The 11558-nt window shown below is 44.4% G+C and overlaps 1 protein-coding gene across 1 annotated transcript; it reads right to left on the minus strand.

Moving 5' to 3' along the window:
• Positions 1 to 2532: 2532 nt before the first annotated feature.
• On the minus strand, positions 2533 to 3796 carry LOC123115492 (uncharacterized). Its single transcript, XM_044536640.1, has 4 exons — positions 3452 to 3796; positions 3130 to 3223; positions 2964 to 2989; positions 2533 to 2821 (listed from the first exon to the last, which is right to left on the minus strand). Exons 1-4 carry the CDS (start codon positions 3789 to 3791, stop codon positions 2670 to 2672), a joined length of 612 nt encoding a protein of 203 aa, XP_044392575.1. The 5' UTR covers positions 3792 to 3796; the 3' UTR covers positions 2533 to 2669.
• Positions 3797 to 11558: the final 7762 nt, after the last annotated feature.

Genomic DNA, 11558 nt, shown 5'->3' on the forward strand with positions numbered 1-11558 from the left:
CGGGAATTCGCCGAGGAGTATATGGGCCTTATTGGGCCATACGGGAATAGAGGAGAGAGGCCGAAAGGAAGGAGGCGCGCAGCCCCCCTCTGGTCCGAATTGGACAAGGGGTGCGGCCCCCTTTTCCTTCCTCCTCTCCCCCTCTTTCCCCCTTCTCCTACTCCAACAAGGAAGGAGGGAGTCCTACTCCCGGTGGGAGTAGGACTCCCCTTGGCGCGCCCCTACTAGGCCGGCCGCCCCCTCCCCCCTTGCTCCTTTATATACGGGGGCAGAGGGGCACCTCTAGACACAACAACAATTGATCCCTTGGATCTCTTAGCCGTGTGCGGTGCCCCCTCCAACATAATCCACCTCGATAATATCGTAGCGGTACTTAGGCGAAGCCCTGCGTCGGTAGTACATCAAGATCGTCACCACGCCGTCGTGCTGACGGAACTCTCCCTCACCACTCGGCTGGATCGGAGTTCGAGGGACATCATCGAGCTGAACGTGTGCTGAACTCGGAGGTGCCGTACGTTCGGTACTTGGATCGGTCGGATCGTGAAAACGTACGACTACATCAACCGCGTTGTTATAACGCTTCCGCTTTCGGTCTACGAGGGTACGTGGACACACTCTCCCCTCTCGTTGCTATGCCATCACCATGATCTTGCGTGTGCATAGGGAAATTTTTGAAATTACTACATTCCCCAACAATTTCCAACAGTGATCATTAACTTGTATCGCTATTTCGAGATGATGATGAGATCGACATCATTTGTGTTGAGACTATGTTGTACCACTTCGATGATGATGATGAGACATTCCTTTTTCATATAGTTTCAGTGTATGTGTATGTTGTAATTGTATAAAACATGTAAAAATACGAATACAACAACATAAAAAAAGAAAATACTAGCAGTAGCATGGGGTATTGGAGTAGTAGCAGCACTGCCTTACCAGTAGCGTTGGTTGCAGGGGCATGCTACTAGTATTAGCAGTAGCGATGGACAGAGGCGCGCTACTACTAGATATAGATAGCAGTAGCGCTGGTTCAAACAAGCGCTACTGCTAAAAAATAGTTGTAGCGTCGTAGTAGTAGCGCGCCACCCCACGCTACTAATAGCCAAAAAACCAGCGCTACTGGAAGGGTTTTCCTAGTAGTGTCTCGAAAGACAGAATAATCCATGATAGCTTGTCCATCAGTCCAAAAGATATTCATTATTGTACCATCATCATCATTTAATTGCATGGCATAGAAAAATGAAGGGTCCTCAGCTTGCTTATTCTTTAGATACTCTGCTAATGTTTGTGCATCTTTGGTCTCTAAATACTTCGAGCACTCACTTCGTAAGTAATTGTTGCAATCCATTTGCAAAAATGGCATAACATCTTTACCATACCAAAGCTCACACAAATCATATATTTCAGCTTGTTTAATTCCGGATGTCCTCATTTGCTTAATCATGTGGCGGTCAGCATCTAAGAGTTGACGCTGCGATCTAAGCATGTGCCTCTTGTCTGGACTTACAAGCTGATGATTGTGCTCGAGCATGACTTTTTGAACAATCCAAATACCCTCCCGATTGATGCTGAATTGAACACGTGCCATGCAATCAGTCCTCGAAATAGCTTGTTCTTTCTTGGGTACATATGTTGGACGAGTGGCCTTCACACCTGCCTTGCTACAAACTAAATATCTGGCACTTAAAGTGTTATCTGCTCTAAGCTTTCAGGTGGCACTTTCTAATGCTAAATCCTTTTATTTTAGCATAAGAATTGTAGAACTGGCATGCCTCTTCCTCAAATTGAAAGCTCATCCCAACACTTGGAACATTATTTTCATCTTGCAAATCCTGATTGTCCCTTGGTGTGCTGCTCGTCCTCGCCGGAATTGTGTTCCTTGGTGGTTGCTGCAAGGGTAATGAGATCAATCAAGATGGTTTAGAAAGAAAGAATTTCCTAGGAAGGATGCACTAGTATACTGAACTCACCATGGGTGGAGGAGCTGTGGGCAGAGGAGGTTCCGGTCCAGGGGCTGTTGTATATGTTCCACAATCTGGTGCCTCGATGCCGTCATCGGGCTGCGCCATCACCGGCGAGATGGAAGAATGAGATCAATCAAGAATCTTCAGAAAGAAGGAATTTCCTAGGAAGATGGCACTAGTATACCGAACTCACCATGATTGGAGCTGTATGCAGAGGATGTTCAGATGGAGGGGTTGCCGTATATGTTCCACGATCCGGTGCCTCGCTGCTATCATCGGGCGGCGCCATCTTGCCATGCCGTCGCTGGCGAGATGAAAGAGATGGAGATGGGTTTTCTATTTTGGAAGATGAATCAGTTTAGAAGCTGAAAGGACGGGCGTGGGACATGGGAAACGAGGTGGGCTGGAGGTCGGGCGAGGAAGGATGCGTTGAGATTCGGATGTCCAGTTGGCGCACGAGGGAGTAGGTCTCACGATCGGGTCGGTACGATCGGGTCGGTACGACCCGGTCGTATAGGATTTTTTCCCCGAAACAAATATACCATGGTGCTACCAGAACGCCGAACCACTAGACTAGACAAGGAGCAACACAGTAAAAGCATTTCTTTAAGTGAAGAAACGCGGGGTGGATGCAGGTGACTCAAATAAGCCATGTGTATCAGATTAGCACACTTATAAATCACCTCCATCGTCTATGTCATCTCAGTCTTCATCTCCGTCCTCTTCGACATCTTCCTCATTGATCTCGGAGTCATCTTCAAGATCCCCGCTCGTCTCAGAGTCATCACCATCCCCTTCAAGATCCTCACTCATCTTAGAGGCATCATCATCTCCATCTTCAAGTTCCTCCAGACCTGCACAAAGAAACGATGATCCATGATTGGGATAGCAAACATTTGTGTTAAGAAATTCCCTTAGCCAGCAGACCCAATAAATGAAAAAACATTCCCCACTGAAAGCATTGGAATAAACCAGTTTAGTAGATCTCCTACATACCCATCTCATGCAATTCGGGACACCACCTGAATAAATTGAAACAAGGTAGCATTCATTAGGTTCTGAAACAAAAAAGACTTCTATAATGCAACAAGCGGATGTTTCTAGAGTAAAGCAACATATACTGTAACAACAATCTATACACATGAGTGAAGAACAAGTTCACCTGTCTGTGGCAGCAATCATTTCCTCATGGAAATCCTCCACTGAGTCATATTGATTCAGGAAATAAACCCCCGTGGCACCCAACACATCGGTTCCTTCAGATTAATCAAAGATATAATTAGTGTTGGTGAAATTTAAAATCCCAACAATATAATGATAAATTAACTAATGAAATGCAGTTGAAGTATCATATTTTCAGCAAGCAAGTTGGGCATCACAGAATCCTGATATGTGCTAGGTTTTTTTTCCAAAGGACCGCATAATAACATCATCTACAAGACATATCAACGCAAATCTGCAAATCACTTAAACAAGATGGGTACCAGGCAAGGGATGATATTCGGTGAGCTCCGGTGGAAGCTGCCAAGCATGGAGCAGGCGGGAGGAGAGGTCCGGCATCCCCAAATCTTCAAACTTGTCATACTGCACCACACTAGTGTTGTGCAGGTTGACAGAGAAGATGTGCTTGTCGAGGAAGAAGTAGACCTCGTGTGCCTTGATCGGGTTGACGAGCGCCACAATGGGGATCACGTCCCGGCGCAGCGGCGTCCTTTTGTAGGTCTCATGGTTCCAGATCTCAGCCAGCCGCACTCGGTGCGTCGGATTCCATTGCGCCTCTGAGGGATTGTTGTTGTTGGAGGACAGCGTACCGCAGGATTCCATCAGCTGACCACGGGCTCGCCTCTGGGGCCATGGATCTGCACGTACCGCAGGCTGCCCTGGCTCACCTTTAAGCAGCGGTGTATGTCGCCGTTGATTGTGGACGGCGCAAAGGGCAGCTCGTGTTGTACATGGGGGAACTTGATTTGGTGAAGCACGGGTTTGTCGTCGAAGGGGTCGCAGGCGAGTATACAGTAGGAGAAGTCGAACCACCAGAGCAGACCTTGATGAGTGAGAACGCCATCACCGCGCCACGGTCGTTTGTCCAAGATTTTGGAGCAGTCGGGCTCCTTCTCGACCCACGAGTACAAGTCGACCGTGCAGAAGAGCGTGAAGAAGACGACTTGTTCGAAAAAGCACGGGTTGAGATCGGCCACCATGAGAAGCCTGCGGTCGTGATTGCGGATGAGGCCGACGCAGTGGCGGCAGTTGAAGCCGCCGTCGTGGGGGAAGATGCCCGTCGTCCTGCCTGTGTTTTGAATTTCGGCCGAATTTCGGCCATCTCGGCCAGGGGCGAAAAATACCTTCCGGCGAAAAAATGGATTTTGGTCAAAATTTGGTCAAATTTAAACCAAATTTGCGTCAAAATTTGATCAAATTTTGGCCAGAATTTTTAAAAATGGCCGAAATTCGGCCATCTCGGCCTGAGGCGAATTTTTTTTACAAACCGAAAGTCAAAACCCTGGGAAAAACGGGTCGCAGATGTACAAGGTGAGCCCGAACGAGGTGTAACCGCATAGCAGAAGGTGGCCGCTGCGGTCGGCGGCCGCGATGTAGGGGTACTCTCCGGTGGGGCTGGCGACGCTACTCTCCACGAATAGGCGGGAAGGGAGCGGAACCTTGTTGAAGGAGAACGTCGCGTTGGGGAATTTCTGGGTCTTCATCAAATCTTCCGACACATCCGGAACAGCGTACAAGATGTACCACTGCTCCTGCGCCGCCATGAAGGTCTATTGCTGGTTGGGGGTGGGCGTGGGGATGGGGATGGGAGGGAGCAATTGGATCGATTAGGGTTCCCTGAGATGTGTGCGGGGACGTGCAATGTGGTCGATGGGACCTTCTTTCTATTCTCTCTTCTCTAGTACTAGTAGTACTTCCTCCGTCTAGGTGAGTAAGTCATCTTAGGTTGTGCACCGTGACTAAGGAGGAGGGCAAAATGAGAGACTTTAAGTTTATTTGCTAATTAATAGCATTGCATGTAATGAACTAACCACTGCATGTCGTGTTTAGTAGTCTCAAGTCATTAAAAGCATGCACACCCCTCATATCTCTTATTGGTTGATTTGTCAAGAAACAAGAAACGAAGTAGAAATTAATGCACCATGCCTAAGTGTTTTGGGATTGTTTGATTTTCGTAAGATGACTTACACACTTAGACGGAGGGAGTATATAATAAGCTGCACGTCTCCATTATAAACACAAAAATCATAAGATATTTTTATTCAAATTAAAATTATATTATTTGGTAATACTGTCTATATGTACAACTAATCGACATGGAAAATAACATCAGAAAGGAACATCTTTTCAGCATGGAAACCACTATCAACAAGCTAAAGAAAGTCAGGTTCAGTGCAGACATTGTTAAAAAAACTATTGCAAATAGTACCAGGTAAAACTTTAGAAAATCTTTCAACTGTAAGTGTGCACGTAAGTGCTTCCTTTTTTCTAGAGCAAGTGCTTCTGATGTCAAGGAAAGTATACACAACCAAGTTAGGCCTGATGTATTTATAGTTTCATAGAGATATGGCCATACACTTGTTTTTGTCATTAAACACATCGCAACTACACAAAGGTAGCAATGGAAATTACAGCAAGAAGTTGATCAATTTCTTCATTTGATGTATAACAAAAAGATCAAACATTCTTAAGCCAACCAGCTATGAACAAAAAAGGTTTTCGAGACAAATTAACAAATCTCTCCATAGAAAACAGAAGTGTAAATTATGGCGCGAAATGAGATGGTGCAACCAACAAATTGGTACTTACAGGTGACTGCTATGTACAAAGGCAGGGATCACAATTCACATCTCCATAATAGCATTTTGGCACGTCGTTGTCTTTTTTATTTACTACCAATTCTCATGTACAATATTTGCCTTCTCAAATACGAACTTCCATTCCTTGTACTTCTGTGATTCCTCGTAGTCCATCTTGCACTTCCACACAAGCGCCTCACGACAATCAAGGTATTGGATATCCACGACCATGTGAAGCCCCCTCATGAGTTGGATGTTCTCCTTCACCCCAGTAGCAACATTCGTGGCCTCAGAGACAGCCAAAAGATTAAAGGAGATAGTATTAGTATTTATCCTCCAGACACAATGAAAATTGAGAGGTAAGTAAAAATTTCTTCATCAGAAGGACAACTCATAGCATATCGAGTTATCAACAGCTCGTGTGACAGCGTCAAACATGCTGGCATATACCACAATAACTCCGCTATGCCAGTACCTTCAAATTCATTGAAACAAATGCTAAAATCAAACTACAGAAACAAAAATGCATTTGTTCGCACACGAACACGTCGCCGTGTACCTCCAACACCGAGGGTGATGCACCACAGCTCACGTCGAAGAAGACCTATCCAGAAACGCGGTACGCAAGCAATCCGGCGGGTGCTTTTGAAGACCCAAAACCCCACACGCCCGGGAGGGACCCCGTCAGGGCGCGCGGCGGCTATGGGCTGCCCTAGGTTGACCTGACCGCCCCTAGGGCCTCGAGGTTCACCGCCCTGTAACAAGAAGAACGAAGGAAGAACAAGGAAGAAGAAGAATTAGGGTTAAGGAGAAAAGATAAAAGATAAAAAGTGGTAGATCAATTGATCGATTGTGTGTTGTTCAATCGGCCGTCACCCCTTAGGTATATAAGAGGTGGCTGGACTTCCCGTGCAAGGAAAAGGCTTGGATTCACATCCAAAATCCTAGTCAAATTCAGATTGGTTTTGTCCGAACTTTCCAAAACTGTTCGGTTTAAACTGGCTGCACCTTGTGGGTCTTTTTTGTGGAGGTAAACGACCTCGGATGGAAACGAGTCCAAAAGCAATCTTGACCATTTCGATGAGACGAACAACTTTCATGTTGAACAGTTTTTGATCAAAGGTCATCTTGAGGGTCAAATCGCTCGTTCAAAACAGGCTATTATTCACACTACCTCGCACAAAACCGAAAGTACCATTCTACACCCAGGAGCAAATGCTCCTGGTGTGAACAGTAAAATCAAAAAAATAGAAAAAATTTCAAAAAATTCTGAAATTTTTTTGTGACATACTTTCACAAGTGTTTCTTGTGCATGAAAATTTTCATCACGAAATCACATTCGTGGAAGTCGTGCCGGAAAAAAACAAAATCAGAGCTCCAAAATGCTTTTGTAAGTAACATTCTCAGAGCATCGATTTTGTTTTTTTTACCACACCTTCCACCAATGTGATTTCGCGATGAAATTTTACGTACACAACAAACATTTGTATAAGTATGCCACAAGAAAAATTCAGAATTTTTTGACATTTTTTTGAATTTTTTTTATTTTACTGTTCACACCAGGAGCATTTGCTCCTGGGTATAGAAACTCCACGTCCGCACAAAACAGGTTATACTCGCGCTACCCATAAGACAGGGCGTCTTGTGGGGTGCGCCATTTTCTGCCTCTTGACAGAGCTGCATTCCGATGGCTCTAACTTTTGCATATGAACTCGGATTGGAACAATTTTTATATCAAAATCGATCGTTTCGACGAGACAAAAACAATCCGCGTAGGTCACTTTTCCATACGAGGCGGTCTTGGGGGCGTAATGAGCCGAATAGTGTTCTAAATACAAAATCTCAGTATTTCGAACACAACTTCGGCGTTCGAGATGAGATCGCATGGCGATGGCCCAAACTTCAAAGATGTTCATATCGAAAATATGAAATTTTTTTATGTAGACCACTTCTCCATTTGAGGCCATATTAATTAAGTTCTTGACCGTGCCAAAATCTAGTGTCAACACATGCCTCCTTGTTTTTCGGCAAAACTTGCGTGCTGGAAAATAATTTGCAATGTATTTGTTCTAAGGATGATGGCAACACTCCATCGGCCATTTATATTTCTCAGGGTGATAATTATGTATCGGCCATGTTTATGCTAAGGGCGATAGTTATTTATCGGCCATGTCTTTGCTTAGGACGATAGTCATATATCGGTCGTTGCTTATTTGAACCTCTTGATGCAACTTGGGTGAAAACTTCTCAATTTATATAACAATTCGATGATAAGGTTCCATAGATATGTATCTCAAAGCCATCCTCCGAACCATATTATTCACCCTTTCGCTAGGATTTTGCAGATAATCAAGAATGAACTTCCTCCAATCCTTGCTTTGCCTGCATAAAAGTTTCATTAGTGGCCGAGGTGGTGAGCTTCAATTCGCCCTTACCTATGTTGGCAAGAATAAGCATCGGCTATTGATAGATGTGCAATACACCATGACGGCCATGGTAGACGGATGCTTGCTATGCCAACTCTCTCCAATTGTCATGTCTAAATATATAAACAATTTTAATGCAACCCAAGGTAAATTTTGCATCTAGACATACCCCAAGATAAACTACAAGTGATTCGTCAAAACATTGATAACCCTTGGATATTTGTTGCACTACTCATAAGAATCACCGGAAGCCTCAATATGTATAGCACCTATAGCAAGTAAAAGAGTCAATCTGAATAACAATGCATATTCGGCCTTGTTTAATCATGCATAAAAATATTCTAAGCGGTATGAGGCTTCAAAAATAGTACCATAAAGAGATATATAAACAACACCAACACTTTGTCCATTGCTATGTGAACCATCAAAACATAATCTCCATAGTACTAGAGAGACAAGGCGATTTTGCTGTCTTTTATAAGAGCAGTTTTTTCATTGACCAAAGGGGTTTCCGTAAATGGAAAGAGCTGGGGAACTGGGGAGGCGGCCAACCGGGAGCTAACCCCACCTAGCTGAGACGCCGAAATAGATATAGTACTGTCGCATTGTACATAAAACTACATACAACCACATAACATACCATGGTGCTACAGAATGCCGAACCACTAGACTAGACAAGGAGCAACACAGTAAAAGCATTTCTTTAAGTGAAGAAACGCGGGGTGGATGCGGGTGACTCAAATCAGCCTCCATCGTCTACGTCATCTCAGTCTTCATCTCCGTCCTCTTCGACATCGTCCTCATTGATCTTGGAGTCATCTTCAAGATCCCCACTCGTCTCAAAGTCATCTTCACCCCCTTCAAGATCCTCACTCATCTCAGAGGCATCATTGTCTCCATCTTCAAGTTTCTCCAGACCTGCACCCAGAAATAATGTTCTGTCTTCTTCAAGTTCCTCCAGACCTGCACAAAGAAACGATGATCCATGATTGAGATAGCAAACATTTGTGTTATGAAATTCCTTTAGCCAGCAAAGAGCAGACCCATTAAATGAAAAAACATTCCCCACTGAAAGCATTGGAATAAACCAGTTTAATAGATCTCCTACATACCCATCTCATGCAATTCGGGACACCACCTGAATAAATTGAAACATGATAGCATTCATTAGGTTCGGAAACAAAAAAGACTTCTATAATGCAACAAGCGGATGTTTCTAGAGTAAAGCAACATATACTGCAACAACAATCTATACACATGAGTGAAGAACAAGTTCACCTGCCTGGCAGCAATCACTTCATCATGGAAATCCTCCACTTAGTCATATTGATTTGGGAAATAAACGCCCATGGCACCCAACACATCGGTTCCTTCAGATTAATCAAAGATATAATTAGTGTTGGTGAAATTTAAAATCCTAGCAATATAATGATAAATTAACTAATGAAATGTAGTTGAAGTATCATATTTTTAGCAAGCAAGTTGGGCATCACAAAAACCTGATATGTGCTAGTTTTTTTCCCAAAGGACCGCATAATAACATCATCTACAAGACATATCAATGTAAAAAGACAAAGATCTAATCAAGCTGGACAATGATATCATAAATAAGATGTCATATGAAGCTGGACAACAATCTTAGAAATAAGCATTGTATGGGTATAGGTATGGCGTGCAGGCCAGCCTCCCTTGGATTTTAGGTGATTAACTACCGAAGTAAAGAAAGGGCTGGATCAAGAAAAGGGGGGTACTACGATCCCTTTGCCCCATGCATCTAACCAGCTCGCATGGTTCACCGGTTCCACTGACGCCACCCTTAGATAGAGTTATTCAGTCGATACAGAGATGTGCTTAATGTGGGGGGGTGTGCTGTCCCTATTGGGCTGGGCCCTTCCCCATAAGGCCCCACTGTCGGGGCATAAGAGCCCTCTTGCTACCCATATGCAAGGCGTCGTCTTAGCCTTGCCTTCCCAGGATCGCTCCCACACCTGTCACGTTCATGATCAACCTCCTCAAATGTGTATCGGTCGAAAGGCAGGGCGGCAAAGCCCCCGACTGACGGGACTAGTTACGTCCAGTATGACCCCCTCGATTCCCGACATGCTATGATACCCCAGGGTGGGTAGGAGCGGGTCGGGTCTGTATCACCGCAGAACAACTGCAGTGTCCGGATCTGATCTATCTACTCGGCAATTCATCCGGTGACTTCACGGTCGCCAAAGAAGCCCCAAGAAGCATCAAACATTTCCGATGAGATTCATGGAGCTATTCTGAGATAGCAAGCACTAGCTCCCAGTGCGACTTCATAAAAAGCAATCACAGATAAGATCGAAGAAAATGAAATGCATGTGGTGGTCATTATAGCGGTTCCTTCAGATCCTAGAAAACGTCCGAAAAACCCGGCTACGGAACTACCGAGCAAAGGCAAAAAGACAATAAGTAGATAGATAAGATCGAGTCTCTTAAAAAATCAGACAATGTTCAAGCGGCCTGTCATTGAGACAAAAACGTGTTAAGCACATAAGCACTTTCGACTTGATTTACAGTGGCCAGTTACGCAAGACGGGAAGAGAGTTTCCTTCTTCAAAGTCCTTTTATCCCAATATTAAGGATAATGTGTGGGCCTTTACTGAAAGAAGATGGTTGATCCCCTTGCCGACTCATTCCATCCTCCCCCCCCCCCGGTGGGTCGTCCTCTTATTCACTCTCGCGAGCAAAGAAGAAGGGAGACATCATTCAAGCCAGCAATGGACTGAGGTATGAGACGATAAAGGTAAAGAGAATGGGCCATCGTTGGTGCATAACGGATCTTTCCTATCTACGATCTTTCTCGGTGCATAAACGAGGCTTCGCGGTCGAAGTACCATATAAGCAGTAAAGGCAATAGACCTTGAATAGCATGTACAAAATAACTTGTGAAGAGGATTTACTAGAGTCTAAAAATCTTGTACGCAAGTTGGCACAGCGCTTTCAATCAATCTCGCTCATCTGGTCTGTCCGGTCAAATCAGCGATCATTCCCCCCTTATTCTAGCGGAGGAACAGCTTCGTCAGATTTATTCCCTTGCTAATCTGCCTTCAAGCCTTGTTCCTTCTTCCGCTTCATCGTAAAATTCTATATGCCACAAATAGAAGTAGAAAGAAATCGTAGCAGTTATTGAGATTGAATCCAAAGGAAATCACAATCCAATTACCGTGAGAGCAAATTAACAGAGTCGGTTCAACTAAATGGTCAAAATCATAATAAAGGAAGGTAACGAAATACTTCATTAACAAGGCCCGTTTAATTAGCAATTTGAGCTTTCTTTGCTCACCAGCTTTTTTCCGTGCCCCTTCACTCACTTCTGAATGACTCCTTTAGCACCC

The sequence above is a fragment of the Triticum aestivum genome, chromosome 5B, assembly GCF_018294505.1.
Source record: "Triticum aestivum cultivar Chinese Spring chromosome 5B, IWGSC CS RefSeq v2.1, whole genome shotgun sequence".
Lineage (NCBI taxonomy): Eukaryota > Viridiplantae > Streptophyta > Magnoliopsida > Poales > Poaceae > Triticum > Triticum aestivum.

Excerpts from the sequence above, each read along its gene's own strand:
- LOC123115492 (XM_044536640.1), bottom strand. The coding sequence starts at position 3,791 with ATGGAATCCTGCGGTACGCTGTCCTCCAACAACAACAATCCCTCAGAG. Across the intron at positions 3,224-3,451 it reads CGAATATCATCCCTTGCCTG|GAACCGATGTGTTGGGTGCC; the intron begins GTACCCATCTTG and ends ATTAATCTGAAG. Across the intron at positions 2,822-2,963 it reads TCCCGAATTGCATGAGATGG|GTCTGGAGGAACTTGAAGAT; the intron begins GTATGTAGGAGA and ends TTCTTTGTGCAG.